Source organism: Heterocephalus glaber, unplaced genomic scaffold (assembly GCF_053883595.1).
Source record: "Heterocephalus glaber isolate CG9 unplaced genomic scaffold, H.glaber_assembly_v1.0 deba00000347, whole genome shotgun sequence".
Classification (NCBI taxonomy): domain Eukaryota; kingdom Metazoa; phylum Chordata; class Mammalia; order Rodentia; family Bathyergidae; genus Heterocephalus; species Heterocephalus glaber.
The window spans coordinates 19,275,323-19,290,348 of NW_028258143.1; the positions used below are offsets into that span (position 1 = coordinate 19,275,323).

Here is a 15,026-nt window from a genome sequence, read left to right on the forward strand (position 1 = left end):
CCTAAGATAGAGCCTTCATGTGAACCTACAGTTCATACTAAAGGCATTTGAGAGCTAAAAGCTACTGCTGCTGCTGCTGACAAAGACAATGATGACGACAGCTAGTAGTTCACATTTACATAAGACAAATGGCTCAAAAAATTAATTTTATATATGTTATATGAGTCTCATTTAATAAGGAAGAACTCCATGCAGTGGAGAGAGTACAGAACAGAACCGGGTGGAACGACTCAGATGGCCAGAGAAGATGGGTAGGTATTTCCAGGGAGGGTGATCATCTTAAGTTTTATCTAATTTGCTCTGATAGTTTCATAACTACTATATTCTCATTCAGTCCCTGAGCAAACAACAGATTAGGTCTATTTTTCTAAAACCATGAGTCTAACAATATATTCCTACTGTAGCATCAAACAGTATTTGAAGGCAATGATAACAATATACTTTTAGAGTTCAAGAGACAGAATTCAAGTCCTGGGTTGAGTCTCTTAATAGTTCTGTGACCTTAGACAAGATATTTTTCAACCATTCTGAGTACCATCATTATTTTTCTCAAGGAGATAAATAAACTAAATAAATTATGAGAATGCTCAAAGCGTCCACTATCCCACCTCCCATAAACTCATCCTCTCTGACAGGAAAAAAACCAAACCAAACCAAACAACAACAAAAAGACAAACCACAAACAAATACCACCAAAAATAACCTAAACCACTATTCCTGCCTGAGAAATGAGCGTGATCCCCACCAAAAGGAATGAAGACAAGGATTAGGACCCTTCACGCTTTCCCATAGTCAGAATTTAGAGGAGTTACACAAAACCTGTGCCTTGCTCCCTTCCCTAAAGGTAGTCAAGCCACATACTAGCCTCAAACTGCATCATCCAGTCCAAGGTAACCAGGACCATTCTGGGATCACCATGCCTTCACATGGTGATGACTGCCATCTACAACCCATACACAAAAGCTCCCATTCGAAACTGAGAATTATCATAGTAAGATACTGAAATACTGTTAACATGGTCTCACTGAGGTAGGCAATTTACTGAATTTATGACACCTTTTCTTCCCTAGGAACATCAAATTTTCATCTCCAGGAACATCTAAGAAAATTGAAAAAATGGAGGCGTGAACAATACAAACTAACAAAATTCACTACATTCCCACAAGCATTACTCAGGAGCTCTGGGGCATGTGATGCCACTAGAGTTGTTCTCTCCCTCTCTGGCTTTCCAGAGCTGTGTGGCATCCTCTGCTCACTTACAATTTTATAACATGGTATTGGCTGAAGAGAATCCTCTCACAGAGCTTGGGAGTGGGCAGGTTGAAGGGGGGTGAGAGAGGGAGGGCGTGGGATGTTTATAAGCATGCAACCCACCCAGGAGCATAGAGCCCCACACTCAGCTATACTTGGCCCTATACTTGGGTGTTACTGCTTTTTTCTTGCATTTTCACTAGGCTTCCAAAATTATGTAACTGGTCTGGGCTCCTGACTCAGGCAGCAACTGTGAGACATGAAGGCAGCCATCACAACTAGCGTAGGGCCAGAACTAACTCAACTTCTTTTTAGGCAGGCTAGTTTTTACCTTTCAAAAGGAAAGACTTGCCTTCATACTATCATATCAAAGAAAAAAGTCATGCCTTTCCTTGGAAAGCTACAATAATTCAGCCTAATTTCGTTCCTACTGGTTTTCTCCAGTACCCTAAAGAAGAAAGCTATCAGATGCTCATCAGGGAGATGCTAATGACAGTGCAGTTAGTTCTAGCCACCCAAGAAGGACTGCACTGTAAGGCAAAGCATTCTACAGGAGCCTCTGCCCAAACAGCAGAAGGTGCAGAAGGAAATATACTTACATCAAAGGATGGGATACCCTAAGTAAAGAATGCAGGATATAAATGAAGGTTAATACCCAGTGTCAACCAAAACATTTAATGGAGAGAAGCAGTCCTAGTAGGTTTCAAAGGTAAAAATAGGTTATAAAATAACTTTTTAAAAAACTAGGTATTGTTAAGAAGTGACAATACTACTTCAAAAGTCTTTACTTCTCTAATTAGGACAACAGTCACCGAAATTCAAAATTATCATTCTAACAGCATAAAACTGCTGAAAATGCTCCCATTTTTTCTGTTTACTAAAGGTATTAATAAGTGGCAGGGATTGATGTTCAGACATGCCACAGCCTCTATAAATGCCCCAGAAGGGCAGAGCCAGGGCCACAGTCATAAGCACATTTCCAGGGGGCAACTGCAAAGGCAAGCCACAGAAACTTAGCTAATACCAGAGAAAAGTTCCTGATGCTGGACATCTCAGCGGTAAAAATAATAAACTTGGTCAGATAGAACCCAGTTAATCCAAATGAAGCAATTTAAATCAGCTTTTCTTTTATGAAACAGACACCTAGACTGGGCCTCATTTACTACCTGCCATATTCCAAAAGTGTAGCGTGGATTCGAGATTCTTCATCAAGTAGCTCCTCCGCTCCCTGTTGGCGTTTGTACTTCCGACGGGGCTTGTAAACATCCTAAGTGGGTGAAACAGACAAGTTACTGAGTATAAGAAGGCTCTTCTAAACAAGCAGCTGTTCAGGCAGCTGGATACCTCCAGCCAGGAAGGGCCATAGAGTGAGCCATCCGTGCTTCTGCTATAGGACAGGGCATCCTGGCAAGCTGCCTTGAGGGAGTTTGTTCTATAGGAGACAGAGAGACAAAGCTTGTGAAAGCCTGGGTAAGACTATGAATGACACTTTTGGTTATTTGAGATGATCTGTTTATGCTTACACACCATGTTAGTGGAGAAACAGAAAAGGTTCTACCATCTACAAAAGAGGGGCCTTCGCTCTTAATCATTTAAGTTATTACAATGATCAGTGCTCAATGAAAAAGATTCAAGTGTATAAATTTATGGATCAACAACCCTGCCCAACAAGTTAACACTGTGTTTGCTATGTACCCTTCTACATCATTAACAGAAGTGAAAACAGTCACTGTCCTTTTACTGTTGCATAAATAAAAATGGAACAAAGCCCAGAAAGTAATCAAATACTCTTAGCTTTTTGAGGTATTCTGTATTTGCTTTAAGTTACATAATTTTACAAGTGGATATATTCCTGTAAAAAGTTTCAATGAAGGATGCAAATTTTTTTAAAAAGTCCTGCCTCACCCTCTTTTTCCCTAAATCTAACTTTTCTCCACAGACACCACTATCTGTCTGATAGGTGCACACCCTTCCAACCTTTGTATATTTACATAATTACATGTGTATAACATACATTTTTAGATAGTTTTTCTTATATAAGGGAAAATATACTCAATATATAGTTACATAACTTACCATATTTTCAAATATATATTGGTGCTATTTTCATGAAATAAACACACAAATCCACTTCATTCTTTTTAACTAGATGTAATATTCCTTAACATAGATATTGCCTAGTTTATATAACCTACTGAAGCACATTTAGGTAACATTCAAGTTTTTAATTATAAACAACGCTTGTACTTATGTGCAAGTAAATCAGTAACACAAAAACTTAGAAATACTGGTTTGAAGGAAAGGGTGTTTACCTACCAAGCTGAGCCAAACAAAGAAACAAACTGTACTGATTTAAGTGCCTAGCAATGTGTTAACCATACCTTTGGCAATAGCAAATATTTATAAGCTTTTAATTTTTACACATTTTATAGGTTACAAACTTCACTATTTTGTTTTGTACTCTCCAAATTATTAGTGAACCTAGGAGTCTTGTTTACTGCCATATATCTCACTCATATCCTGTTCTTCTGTTGATTAACTTGTTATTTTCTTACTGATCTGTAAGCATGTTTTATAATCTGAGTATTGTTCCTTTCACTTCTATTTCTGTAGCAAATATCTTCACCCAAATATTAAAGTTTATCAACCTTCAATTTGGATAAATTTTGGTTCTATGACATTTCAATGATTTTACACATTCAGTTTTATCATTTTCTTTACAGTGCTCAGATACATTACATTATATTTTTGGCTGTATCAGTGATTGAACCAAGAGCCTTGGCACTGATCTACCTTACCACAAACATCTCTTCATTTTTTATCCTGAGCCAAGGTTTCATCAAGTCTCCAAGTTGCCCAGGCTAGGCTCAAACAAGTGATCCTCCTGTTTCAGCCTCCTATCACAGCTTGCTTCACTTCTTACCCCACAGATTGTTTTAAAAAAAAACTCATGTTACTTTTATAGTTTATGTTTAGATTATAGTTTACATTTGAACTCTCAACCTATTAAAATATTTTTGCTATAGTGAAAAGTAGAAATCCAACTTTTTTTTCTGAATAGATAATTAAGAATCCCAACACTGTTAATTTAAAATATCCTTTTAGAGATTTGAAATGGTACCTAAATTAACACTGAATTCCATATAATGTGTCTTTGTTTTGTTTTTGTACTTCCCCATCCTATCTCTCCACTATTCTTTATTTTCAAATTTCTTATCTTATTTACTTTTCTCCTTGCTCAGGCAAAATACCCAACAACCAAGGTTAAAGGGGAAAGGGTTTATTTCGCTCACAGGTTGTAGAGGATTCAGTCCATAATCGGCTGGCTCTACAGCAGAGTGGCACATGGCAGAGGGACATCACAGAGGAGAAACAGCTCATGGTGCCCAAAGGGTAGCAAAAGCAACAAGGGATCGAGGGAGGGGCCCTCCATAGCATCTTTCTGCCCCTTTGATCTTATGCAGACTACTGAGAGTGGGGGTAGCACCCACACCCTTAGTTCTTGCGCCCCTGAGCCTAGCATTGCATCAGGAATCAATTCCAAAAAAAGCCCTACCTGTGACTGCATGAGGCTTGGGAGGACATCTAAACACAGCCGTAACACTGCCTTAAACATTTTCTTTTCCAAATGAATTCCTGTATCAGCCTGTCAAGTTCACTATAAAAAACACTGTTGGTTTTTATTAGAATCACACCAAATCTGGATTATTTTGGGAAGAATGGAAACCTTTATAATACTCCATATAATTATTATAATATATAATATAATCTTGAGAAGCAAGGATTTAGATTTCTCCTCTGAAGTCTTTTTATTCTTGAATGCAAACTTTGAAGTGAACAGTCATATAATGAACACCCTTCTACCACCCAGAGCCACAAGCCAGTTCACCCATCACAGACATACATGTTAACAGAATCCTAAAAATAAAATTTCTGCATGTCAAAGGAGATTTCAGTTTGTTTAAACTCTAATACTAGAAAAGTAGACTGATTAAAAACATTCAGAGTAATGTATATTATGTTATCCATATTGGTCTCCAAATCCTAGGTTCAAGCAATCCCCCTCCTTTAGCCTCTTGAGTCTAGGATAACAGGCTTGTGCCACTGCTCAGCTAAGAGTACATTTTAGAAAATACAGAAGTAAATATAGATCTATTTTGTATGGCACACAATCTGAAGTAAATATATATATACACACACACACACACACACACACATATTGTATACATAGTATGAGGTATATAGTGGGTGCTCAATAAATGCAGGCCTTCATCCCCAGGTGACCTGCTTTGTCATTCTACCCCAAATGAATGTCCTTATTGTTAGGTGGGCAGTCAATTAATATCTCAGTAAAATTTGCTCAGGTTTGCTGTGAGCAGGCAGCTGTAGTGCCAACAAGGAGCTAGATGCTTGTTCCTGGAAAATCACATGACAAGCATTACTATCAGCTTTCACCAGATAGTGATGTTTTATTTCAATTTGAATTGTGTGCCCCCCGCCCCCAATAATTCTGGCTCTTTGTGTTATTTTTGTTTTTCTGGTACCAGGGATCAAACTCAGGACCTTGTGCTTGCGAGGCAGGTGGTGGAACCACTGAGCTAAATCCCTGGCCCACAATTTTACTTTTGATTATAAAAAATTTCAAACAATCTGTGACACACTGTAAAATCTCAACAATTCTGTGGAAGAGGGAAAATAACATGGCCCAGGACAATGCTACAAGGTTGTTCTCACAAATTCCTGCAAAAATTCTCTGGTTTGCTCCTGGTGTTCACATGAATGGGAAGCTATAAATAACATAAACAGACTTATAATGAAGTGAAAAATATAATGACATATTAAATGTAATTTAATTTTCACTGAAATTGAATAGCTCTACTATTACAAATAAATAGCTCTACTATTATAGAAGTGCTATATAATTGTGGTTAACTGCTATCTTCCTTAGTTACCACTGAAAGAGTCAGTGACCCAAGGCAGGAAATTGGATTCTTCTAAAAAAGGACAACAGAATGATGAAATCAACAGTTAAAAGTACCTTTTATTCTGCCACACAATGATGATGTTGGCTTTTTAAGTACTTTTTATTTTCAAGTATAAACCTTCATATAAATTAGTGCCTCAGTTCATTATCTTTTTTGTTTTTTTTTTGGTACCAGGGATAGAACTCAGGACCTTGCACTTTTGAGGCAGGCACCAGAACCACTGAGCTAAATCCCCGGCCCGAGCTCAGTTCATGAACTCAATTCTTTCCATGATTCTGGTTGAAAACCAAATTAGACTAGAACCAATCAAATTCAATGGTTAGGTTCAATGTTGACTTTGTGGAGAAATTTGACTGGGTTCTCATCCAATTCGGTTTGCGACCAGAATCACAGAAAGAACTAAGCTCATGAATAGCTTACATTTTATAACTACACTGAGAAGTAGGGACAAGGTAGATAATAATAATAATTTTTTTTTTTTTTGGTACCAGGGATCAAACTCAGAACCTTATGCTTGCGAGGTAGGCAGCAGAACCACTGAGCTAAATCTCTGGCCCCATAATAGTAATTTTTACTTCACCAAGGAAGCAGAGATGAAATAATTTGTCCAAGATCCCTAGAATAGTATTAAGCCATTGGTTCCTTGGCTGCTAATCTCAAAGCTTCCTACTATACTAATTTGCCTGTGTAGACATTCTAGCCAACCATGAGCCATTTCATCTAGCCCTCTCATAAGACTCATTATACTACCTGTAGCAGCCACATGGATCATTACAACAGTTTATTAAGCAATAAAGACCTAAACGTCAGTTTTCTAGGCCACTATAAAATAACTACTGCTAAAGCAACAGCAGTCAGGAATGTCATCTAGTCCTATCTCTGCCACTAACCAACTGTTACGAAGTTGGGAAAGAGGTTCCCCTCAACAAGCTTCATCAGTTTTGGTACCAGGGATCAAACTCAGGACCTTGTACTTGCTTATCTGTAAAATGAGCACAGACTAAAAGATCTGGGAGGACAGTCCCAGTCTCTCATTCTTTGTTTTTTTTAAACCAATAAAGATACTGATTTGGTAACATAATTGTGTCAATAACTTCAAGTCTGAGGTTAATTAAAAAAAGTCATGCTTTACAAATGATTATGGTCTTTTTAAAACAGGTATACAGAATCAACTTACTCTTTCGTTATTAACAGTGATCATGGTGGTAATGGGTGTCATTTATCAGTGGTTGGTTGTGTCAGGCAGGCAGACTGCTCTCTATGTGCTGCCCACTTGATCCTTACACACATGAATATAGTATCCTAGCTATCTATATAAAACTTAGGCAAAGAAATTAAAAATCTTGCCCATGGTTACCAAGGTAGTAAATGACAGAGACAGGAGGACACCAGAATTGGGACTCCGAAGCACTCTGTAAAATGTTCTATGTCTCAATTCCAATCATCCTTCATTGTAGATTCTCCTATTTTGTCTTGGAAGAAGATAAAGGACACTTGAGTAGGGTTTAAAAAAATTAAGGTGACCGTTTTGTAAAGTAGGATACTTCTGAACCATGAGAGTCAGATCTCAATTTGCAGGTCTGGTTTGTTGGTCCACCTGTCAGAGTGACACCTCTGAGCCCACATTCCAAATGGCAGCACAGGGAAGTAGAATATCACAGCACCACAGCAGTGTCTGCTGCAAGCCCAATTGCTGCCCTCACAATTACCACAGACACCTACTTCATTAAAAATGGAGCAGGCCATGAAACAGCCACTACCAATCTGGCACTCTACATTCAAAAGCTCTAGTGGTCACTGATACTCAACTCTCAGGAGGTGACATTTCCCTCCCTCTGTTACTTTAACTTCTGTGGCTTCCCATCTGTAAAACAGGTGTAAGAATTATGAGGACTAACTAATAAATGTATTTAATAGTACCTGACACACAGAAGGGGCAAAGATATATATCTATACTTATCAATTAGCTATAGAATATTGATATATATAACATATACCTATATACAGATGTATGTATGTTATTATTAGGAAAATGTACTCTATTGTTTTACTGTCACCACATCTACATTTTATCGCTGAATGAAAAAGTCTTCCTCAAAGCATTCCCTATGGAAGAAAACACTGAAGTAGGAATTTTAAATCTGATCTCTTTAAATCTTTTAAAATTCGATCTCTTAGGTGATCAAATAAGTTCAACAAAGCATTTTCTTCCAAATGGAAGCTCTAAGAAGTCCTTTTTCTTCTTCTTTTCCTCTTCCTCCCCCTCCCCCTCCTTTTCTGTCTTCTCTATTCTCATGTAAAATTCTAAACATTACAAAAATATAAATATTTGGGGGCTTTGGGTAAAATTTTGTAGGTACTCTACCTTTATTCAAAGTTAAGAGCAAGTAAAAGACCTCATTCACAGGACACATCCCTCATGGATATGGAGGGCTGACTGCTCAGAAGGGGAAGAAGTAAGTGGTGTAATAGCACAAGTAAGACAAATGAGCTGATTATGATTATGACTGAGAAGTGGAAGGGAAGTAAGGGAGGCCTATATTGGGGAGTTTCCATTTGTTATGGCCTCTCCAAATACCACCTTCCAGAGGAGAGATCTTCTGTAAAACAGATGGCTATGTTGTGAAAAAAGGGTCAGGAAGAAGAAAACATATTCAAACAAAAAAGCAAAAATATTTAGAATAATCTCCAGAAAGAAGACAAATGAGGCCAAGACAAAAGAGAATACCCAAACTGATGAGCTCAAATGTTAGTTCACTACAGTTTTCTGCTTGGGCATCTGCCAAGTGGTCTAATAGCTGTCAGCATAACCTTTGACCCAATTCTACTTTACGAAATACATCCTAGTAAATAGAGATAAAAGAAAAATTAGTTATGAGGATATCCTACATAATGACCAAGAGGAAAAAAGATGCCAGCTAAACTAGTTAAATTAGGTCTCTATGACAAATAACCTGCAGCCACTAAAAAAAATGCTATGGACGTACATTTATTGGCATGGGAAGATATTCTCAATCTATTATTAAGCAAAACAATCAAGCAACAAAACTGAACATACTGAATAAAGTTATTTTTTCAAGCTTTCAATACAGCGATATCCCTACCTCTCTTTCCTACTTATTACATCAGTGGTTATCCCTAATGGTGGTATCATGACTGATTTAATCTTTGCATTTCTTCATTTCCTAATATTTCATTATCAATACTCCAATATTAGTGCTAAAGAAAAATAACCCCTTTTAAAACAAAACAAAACAAAATCATGCACCAAAAAACTGGATGGAAAATGTAGCCAAAGAAAAATGCAACGCAAAGGACTGGAACAGTTTTTTAAGGATGGCCAAAGACAAGAATAAGCTAAATATTTAACATCTAAATGTTTAGTATCTATTTCTCAAAAAGAGATTATGTGTAAATCAGAATAAGTGAAAGCCTACTGGTGGGATCACCATGGTATCATGGTGACAGATTAAGAAAGAAGGTATCAAGACAGTCTCCACCTGGAATCCATTCTCCAATCAGCAAATCGGAAGAATGGAACATGCCCCCAAGGACCGAAGAGGTGGTAAAAGAATGTCCAACCACTATGGATCAGTGTCTGAGTCTCTGGGACCCAGGTGAACAATACATCAGAAGTCAGAAATAAGTCAGCACATTATTCTCAAATGGGTGCCAGGAATTTGTAGGAAGTAGAGATCAGGGGAAGAGCTGGAAAACAGGAGAAGCACTAGCCATGTTGTGAGGGAGTTAGATGTAGATCAAAATCTGGTTGCCTCCTCCTTGCTCTGCAGGTATACAGGAAATTTACTAACCTTTGTGACTTCAATTTCCTGATTTAGAAAATGGAATTAATAATATATAACTCTGTGAGTGTCGATGAGAGTTAAATACCTCATTTAGGTACCAAGTACTCAATAAATACTGGGTCTGGAAACTAGACATCTTGATCATATTTTATTCATTAACTTCTCATTCACAATTTAAATTTCTGATTCTAAATTCGTCAATACAGAGCAGGCACACAGCACCTACAAGCCATCTGCAAGGCAGCACTGGCAAATAAATAGCTGGAAGGGAAAGAGAACACCCTCCAGAACCTAAGCCCTAGGAAAAGGACAGGTTTCCTTCCCTCTTAAGAAAGGAGGGATTTTCCTGGGGCAAATACAACAAATAAACTGCAAGCTGTTCAGTTCAGAATGTTGCTCATAACATGTGTACTGTAGCCTCAGCATCTCCTGCAAACTTCTGGGACTCATTTCAAACCAGCTAAGAAAGTCCATGCAGAAGTGGCAGAAGAAAGGGATGAACATATTGGAGCTGAGCTGAGAAACCTGAGACAGCTTCTGAAGGGAAAAGTGTTTTCAGTAGATGAGAAAAGGAGAAAACAACACCCAAAGGTAACCTCCAGTCAATCCATAAAAATTCTTTACTATTCCTGCTAAAAACGTTTGCCAGTCAAATGAGCTTCAAGTTCACACATAAAGAAGAAAATGAACTAAGAAATACAAATTTTAATTGAAAAGACTCCACATTTTTTTCCTCTTTTCCTATATTCTGATATTGTTTTCTAATCAGCTGCAAACAGTGTTTTAGAGGGTCATAGCAGAGGGACTAACCAGGTTTGAATCTTGGCTCTAGCATTACCACCGTAACCTTGAACAACTGTTTCTCAGGTTCTTCATTTGTAAATACTACTAATTCATGGGATTGCTGTGAGAACTAAACGTATTAGAAACATTCAGAATAATGTTTGGGGACTATGTCCATTATCATTATCTCCTCAAATTCTTTGCTTGTTATTTTGAGACAGGGTTTCATTATGTAGTTCAGTCTGGTCTTGAACACACTATGTAGCCCAGGCTGGCCTCAAACTCATGGCAATCCTCCTGCCTCAGCCTCCCAAGTGCTGAGGTTATAGGCACGTGCCACCATGCTGGCTATATCTCCTCAAATTCTATGCAGTCACATCACCAAGCAAAAACGGATTAAAAATGAAAACAACACTCTATTACAAATGACAAAAAGAAATATTATCTCTAATGGTCTATAACTATTTTGTAGGTGTAGAGATGAGAGATGCCAGACCCAACTTCACTGATAGAAAGTTCAATAGCAACATAAAACTTTTTTGGTTTCTGAGTTATGGGACTGAATACTGTATTTCGGTATGTTTCCACTCTGTACCCAAGGAGATTTAAACATAAAGTTTATTCAGTTAAGATTAAAATTTTAATTTATACTTACTGATTTTGAATAGATGATATATAAACTTAGCATGAAACTCAAATAGTACAAGCGCCACTAACAATGTTCCTTTGGCTCTGGTTCACACTGTTTTGAAATGCACCAGCTCACTGGGCGTGGTGGTGCACACCTGTAATCCCAGCACTCAGAAGGCTGGAGGATCACTACAAATTAAGAGGCCACCCTGGGCCAGTGAGTTCATGGCCAGCCTGAACTACATAGTGAGACCATGTCTCAAAAAAAAAAAAGAATGCTGGGGAATGGTGTAGGGAATGAGTGCAGGTGTACAGACTCCCAATAATTAAATTGTACCGTTGTACCTTGTATGGTGACAACGGGCACCCTACAGTTCCCCACACAAGACTCAGAAACTGCTCTGTCTCTTCAGAATCATAGTGGGAGTGGATGTGCAGCACTACCCTCAATTTATCATTTCCAGTTCACTGTCTGCTCTTTGGAGCCATTCAAAATTTACTCTTGCCACTGCAATAAATGATAAAGCACTTTGAATTTGGGTATTTCTCCCTTAAAACTGAAACCAAGATCTCAGGCACTGGTTGTGGCACATTCTACCTATTGATAGTGGTGTCCTGGCAGTGAGCACATTGGAGCAGCGTAGGCTTCCCTCCAACACCTATCAAAGCTTAGCTCCTGGGCAATCCCAGCAGCTTGATCTATGAGTTAAACAAAGGGCTTTTGGAGACTGCGGCACTGGTGCCAGGACAGAAGAATATGGACAAGGGAACTTACTGAGAGGTTGACAACTGTCTTGATGGCCTTGTCTTTTCTTTTTATGAAGTCATCATCCTGAAAGGGAGAAACATAGGAATTAAACAAATCCCATATAAAGATTAAAACAGAATAGGACCCTTCAAAAATCTTCCTTATAAACCGACTCTTATCACTATGTTGCTTCAAGTCGTTTTCACTTTCTAACAAACTGGAATATACTGTATTCTCCATGGAAAAAGGCTAGGATCTCTGCAGATGGCTTCACCACAGATGCGTTCTGCCAGTAAGAAGAATGAGGGCCATGGACTGTAGTCATTAAGGCAAGTGATCTGAGCAGAACAAGGACACTAATACCTACTTGAAAGGACAGAAGTCGTGACATGTTGGCATGCAGCAAGTGGTTCACAGTGCTTAGTTATTATTACTGTTGCTTAATTATTATAATTACTATAGAAATGACCTAGGCAAGTAATCTCTCAAAAAACTTTACATAAAAGTACACTCTTGTTTTTGAAATTTAATAGAAGTTCTGGATCAAGTAACAAAATTCAAAGAAAATGACACCATTTAGGGCTTTACACTCTAGGGACATCGAAACAGGCACGTCTATTGAAGCACAAGGCCCACTTCAATGCTGGGGTGAGACCAAGAGGGGACCAACTAAGCTTACTGTCCTCCTTTCTGGGGAGTCTCTAAGTGTACAATCCCATTCTCAGTGAACAAAAAAGAAAAGCATAATACTGACCTCGGGGAGACTGTACGTTTTCTGGAATTGGGATATGGAGTAGGAACGGATGTAGTCACCCATCTCTTCTCTTGTTTCTATAGCTCGTTTCACCAGCCACTGGAGAAAGAAGCAAGGAAATGTGAGTTGACAGGAACAAAATCTCACTGTGGCAAAGGCCTGCTCAGAGATAACACAGCTTCTGAATACAGATCAACACAGCTGTCCTAATGGAAAAGCAGTTGGCAGGGCACCGCAGATGCTAAGACCCAGGGGGACCACTGCTGAGTAGCTGCATAGGTGTTTTAAAGCTGTACTTCATTCACAACCTCAGGCCTTAGTCTGACTCTCCATATACGGGGTATCTGTTCCTTAATATTACTGATAGTACAGAGCTACTATAAGAGCAAGTGAAATCACAACAGAGTGCTTTGTAAATACCTGAAGCATAAGGCAAATATTGCTATTCCTCCAACCACTGGCCCTTGTGGCAGCTCTTAACATAAACTTTGCTGTGCTGCTTGCACCACAGAATGGGGAAAGGGGAGAGAGTCACAGACCATATCTCACACATACTTTCATTTGATAATGAATAAAATCACAATATTATGATGTGTAAACAGTGTATAATAAGAATCCAACGCACTAGGTTGCCTGATACAACAATCTCTTAATCCTCAAGACCTTATAAGGTAGATGATACTAGCTGAGTTTCCCAGAACCTGAGGCACACATAGACTACGTAATTTGTTCATCCTTCTGTAGCCACAAAGCTGGGAAGCTCTTTTCAGCTTTACTGGGTTGATATCCAGAAGCAAGTGATCTTTTTTTAACCCAATTTAAAACTCCAGGTAATTGAAACTTTCACATGTGCACATAAACATACACACACACATGCATGTGTGCATACCCATAACCTGTGAAGATCCTGGAACTGAAGATAGCAGAAAGGAGTATACAGTGCAGAAAAAACCTGCTTCTCCTCCTTACTCTCTATTTATTCCCTTTGTTACTGAAGGACAAAACAGAGGGGAAAGCCATTTGTCAGGGTTGCTGTTCCCTTTCCAGAAAAAGGACTCCAACCTCAAAACAGTTTTGGGGTAGTAGCTGTGTTTTTACCAAGAGCACTCACACTTGCTGAGGTCCAGCTACTTAGGAAAATACACACAAGAAAGCCTTGTTCAGGGGGAACTCAGCTCAAGTAAAGAACATGTTTGGGAAAAGGGTGCCCAGGACAGGAATGGCTGCTGACAACTATATGAGAAATATTTCTCTGTTGTTAGTACCTTCCATTTATTTCTACTACTCTCCCCCACTCCACTTCCAAACAATGACTTCAGGCATTGACTCAAAGCAGAGGAGGATCAGAGAGCATCCAGAACTACTGGAGCATTCATCAGTACTCCCACCCTAGTACCACAGCCCAGGAACACTAAAGTGAATTAATGCTCAATTTTGGACCAGAAATCCCAGTTTCTAGCTTTTCATGTCTGTTTAATTTTCAGGTCTGACTCCATTAATCCTGGATCTACTCTGAATTATTCCTACATGGGATCCTAAAGTGTGAATAAGGCAGGGAAAGCCTGCTGAGTCCCAGGATTCTCTTAGGGAATCAACAGCTCTGTTTTGGAACCCCAGTGGGAAGGGCTGTAGCAGGAACATCTTGTGTAGTCAAGATCTGCCATAGGTCTCCTAGTGTTTGAAACAAATATTTACCTTCAGGGACTCATCTATCCGGTACAGTAGAGTAAGATGTGCCCTAGAACTATCAGTGTTTGAAAGCTGGATCTTGTTTTTTCTCAGCTGGCTTTCAGAAAGTGCTGCTGCAACTTTGCCAAATGCTATGAACGTGGCTGGTGAGCCTCCAGAATTACTTGAGACAGCTAGGTTAACTGTTCCCAACTGCTGGTCTATAACTGGTCTTTTCCTAGTTCCTAAAAAACAGGAAAATCCTTGAGGCATGTGTGAGTTTTCCATAATGCCAAATATATTCAATTTGCAGGACTGTCCTCTTGTCTGTGATTGGGAGTTAAATGGCCTTTCCTCTAGAAAATGATAGGAAAAACAAGATTGTAGTTACTTTAAAAAAT

At 38.7% G+C, this 15,026-nt stretch overlaps 1 protein-coding gene across 3 annotated transcripts in view; it reads right to left on the reverse strand.

The window, feature by feature from the left end:
* The window catches only part of Ccdc93 (CCC complex scaffolding subunit CCDC93), an 89,446-nt gene that overhangs the window by 55,924 nt on the left and 18,496 nt on the right, over positions 1 to 15,026 (reverse strand). For all 3 annotated transcript variants that reach the window (XM_004836082.4, XM_004836083.4, XM_087197904.1), the window contains exons 5-7: positions 12,958 to 13,056; positions 12,231 to 12,287; positions 2,418 to 2,518 (exon numbers count right to left, since the gene is read on the reverse strand). In XM_004836082.4, coding sequence (XP_004836139.1) covers positions 2,418 to 2,518; positions 12,231 to 12,287; positions 12,958 to 13,056 — 257 coding nt within the window. The remainder of the gene's footprint in view (positions 1 to 2,417; positions 2,519 to 12,230; positions 12,288 to 12,957; positions 13,057 to 15,026) is intronic.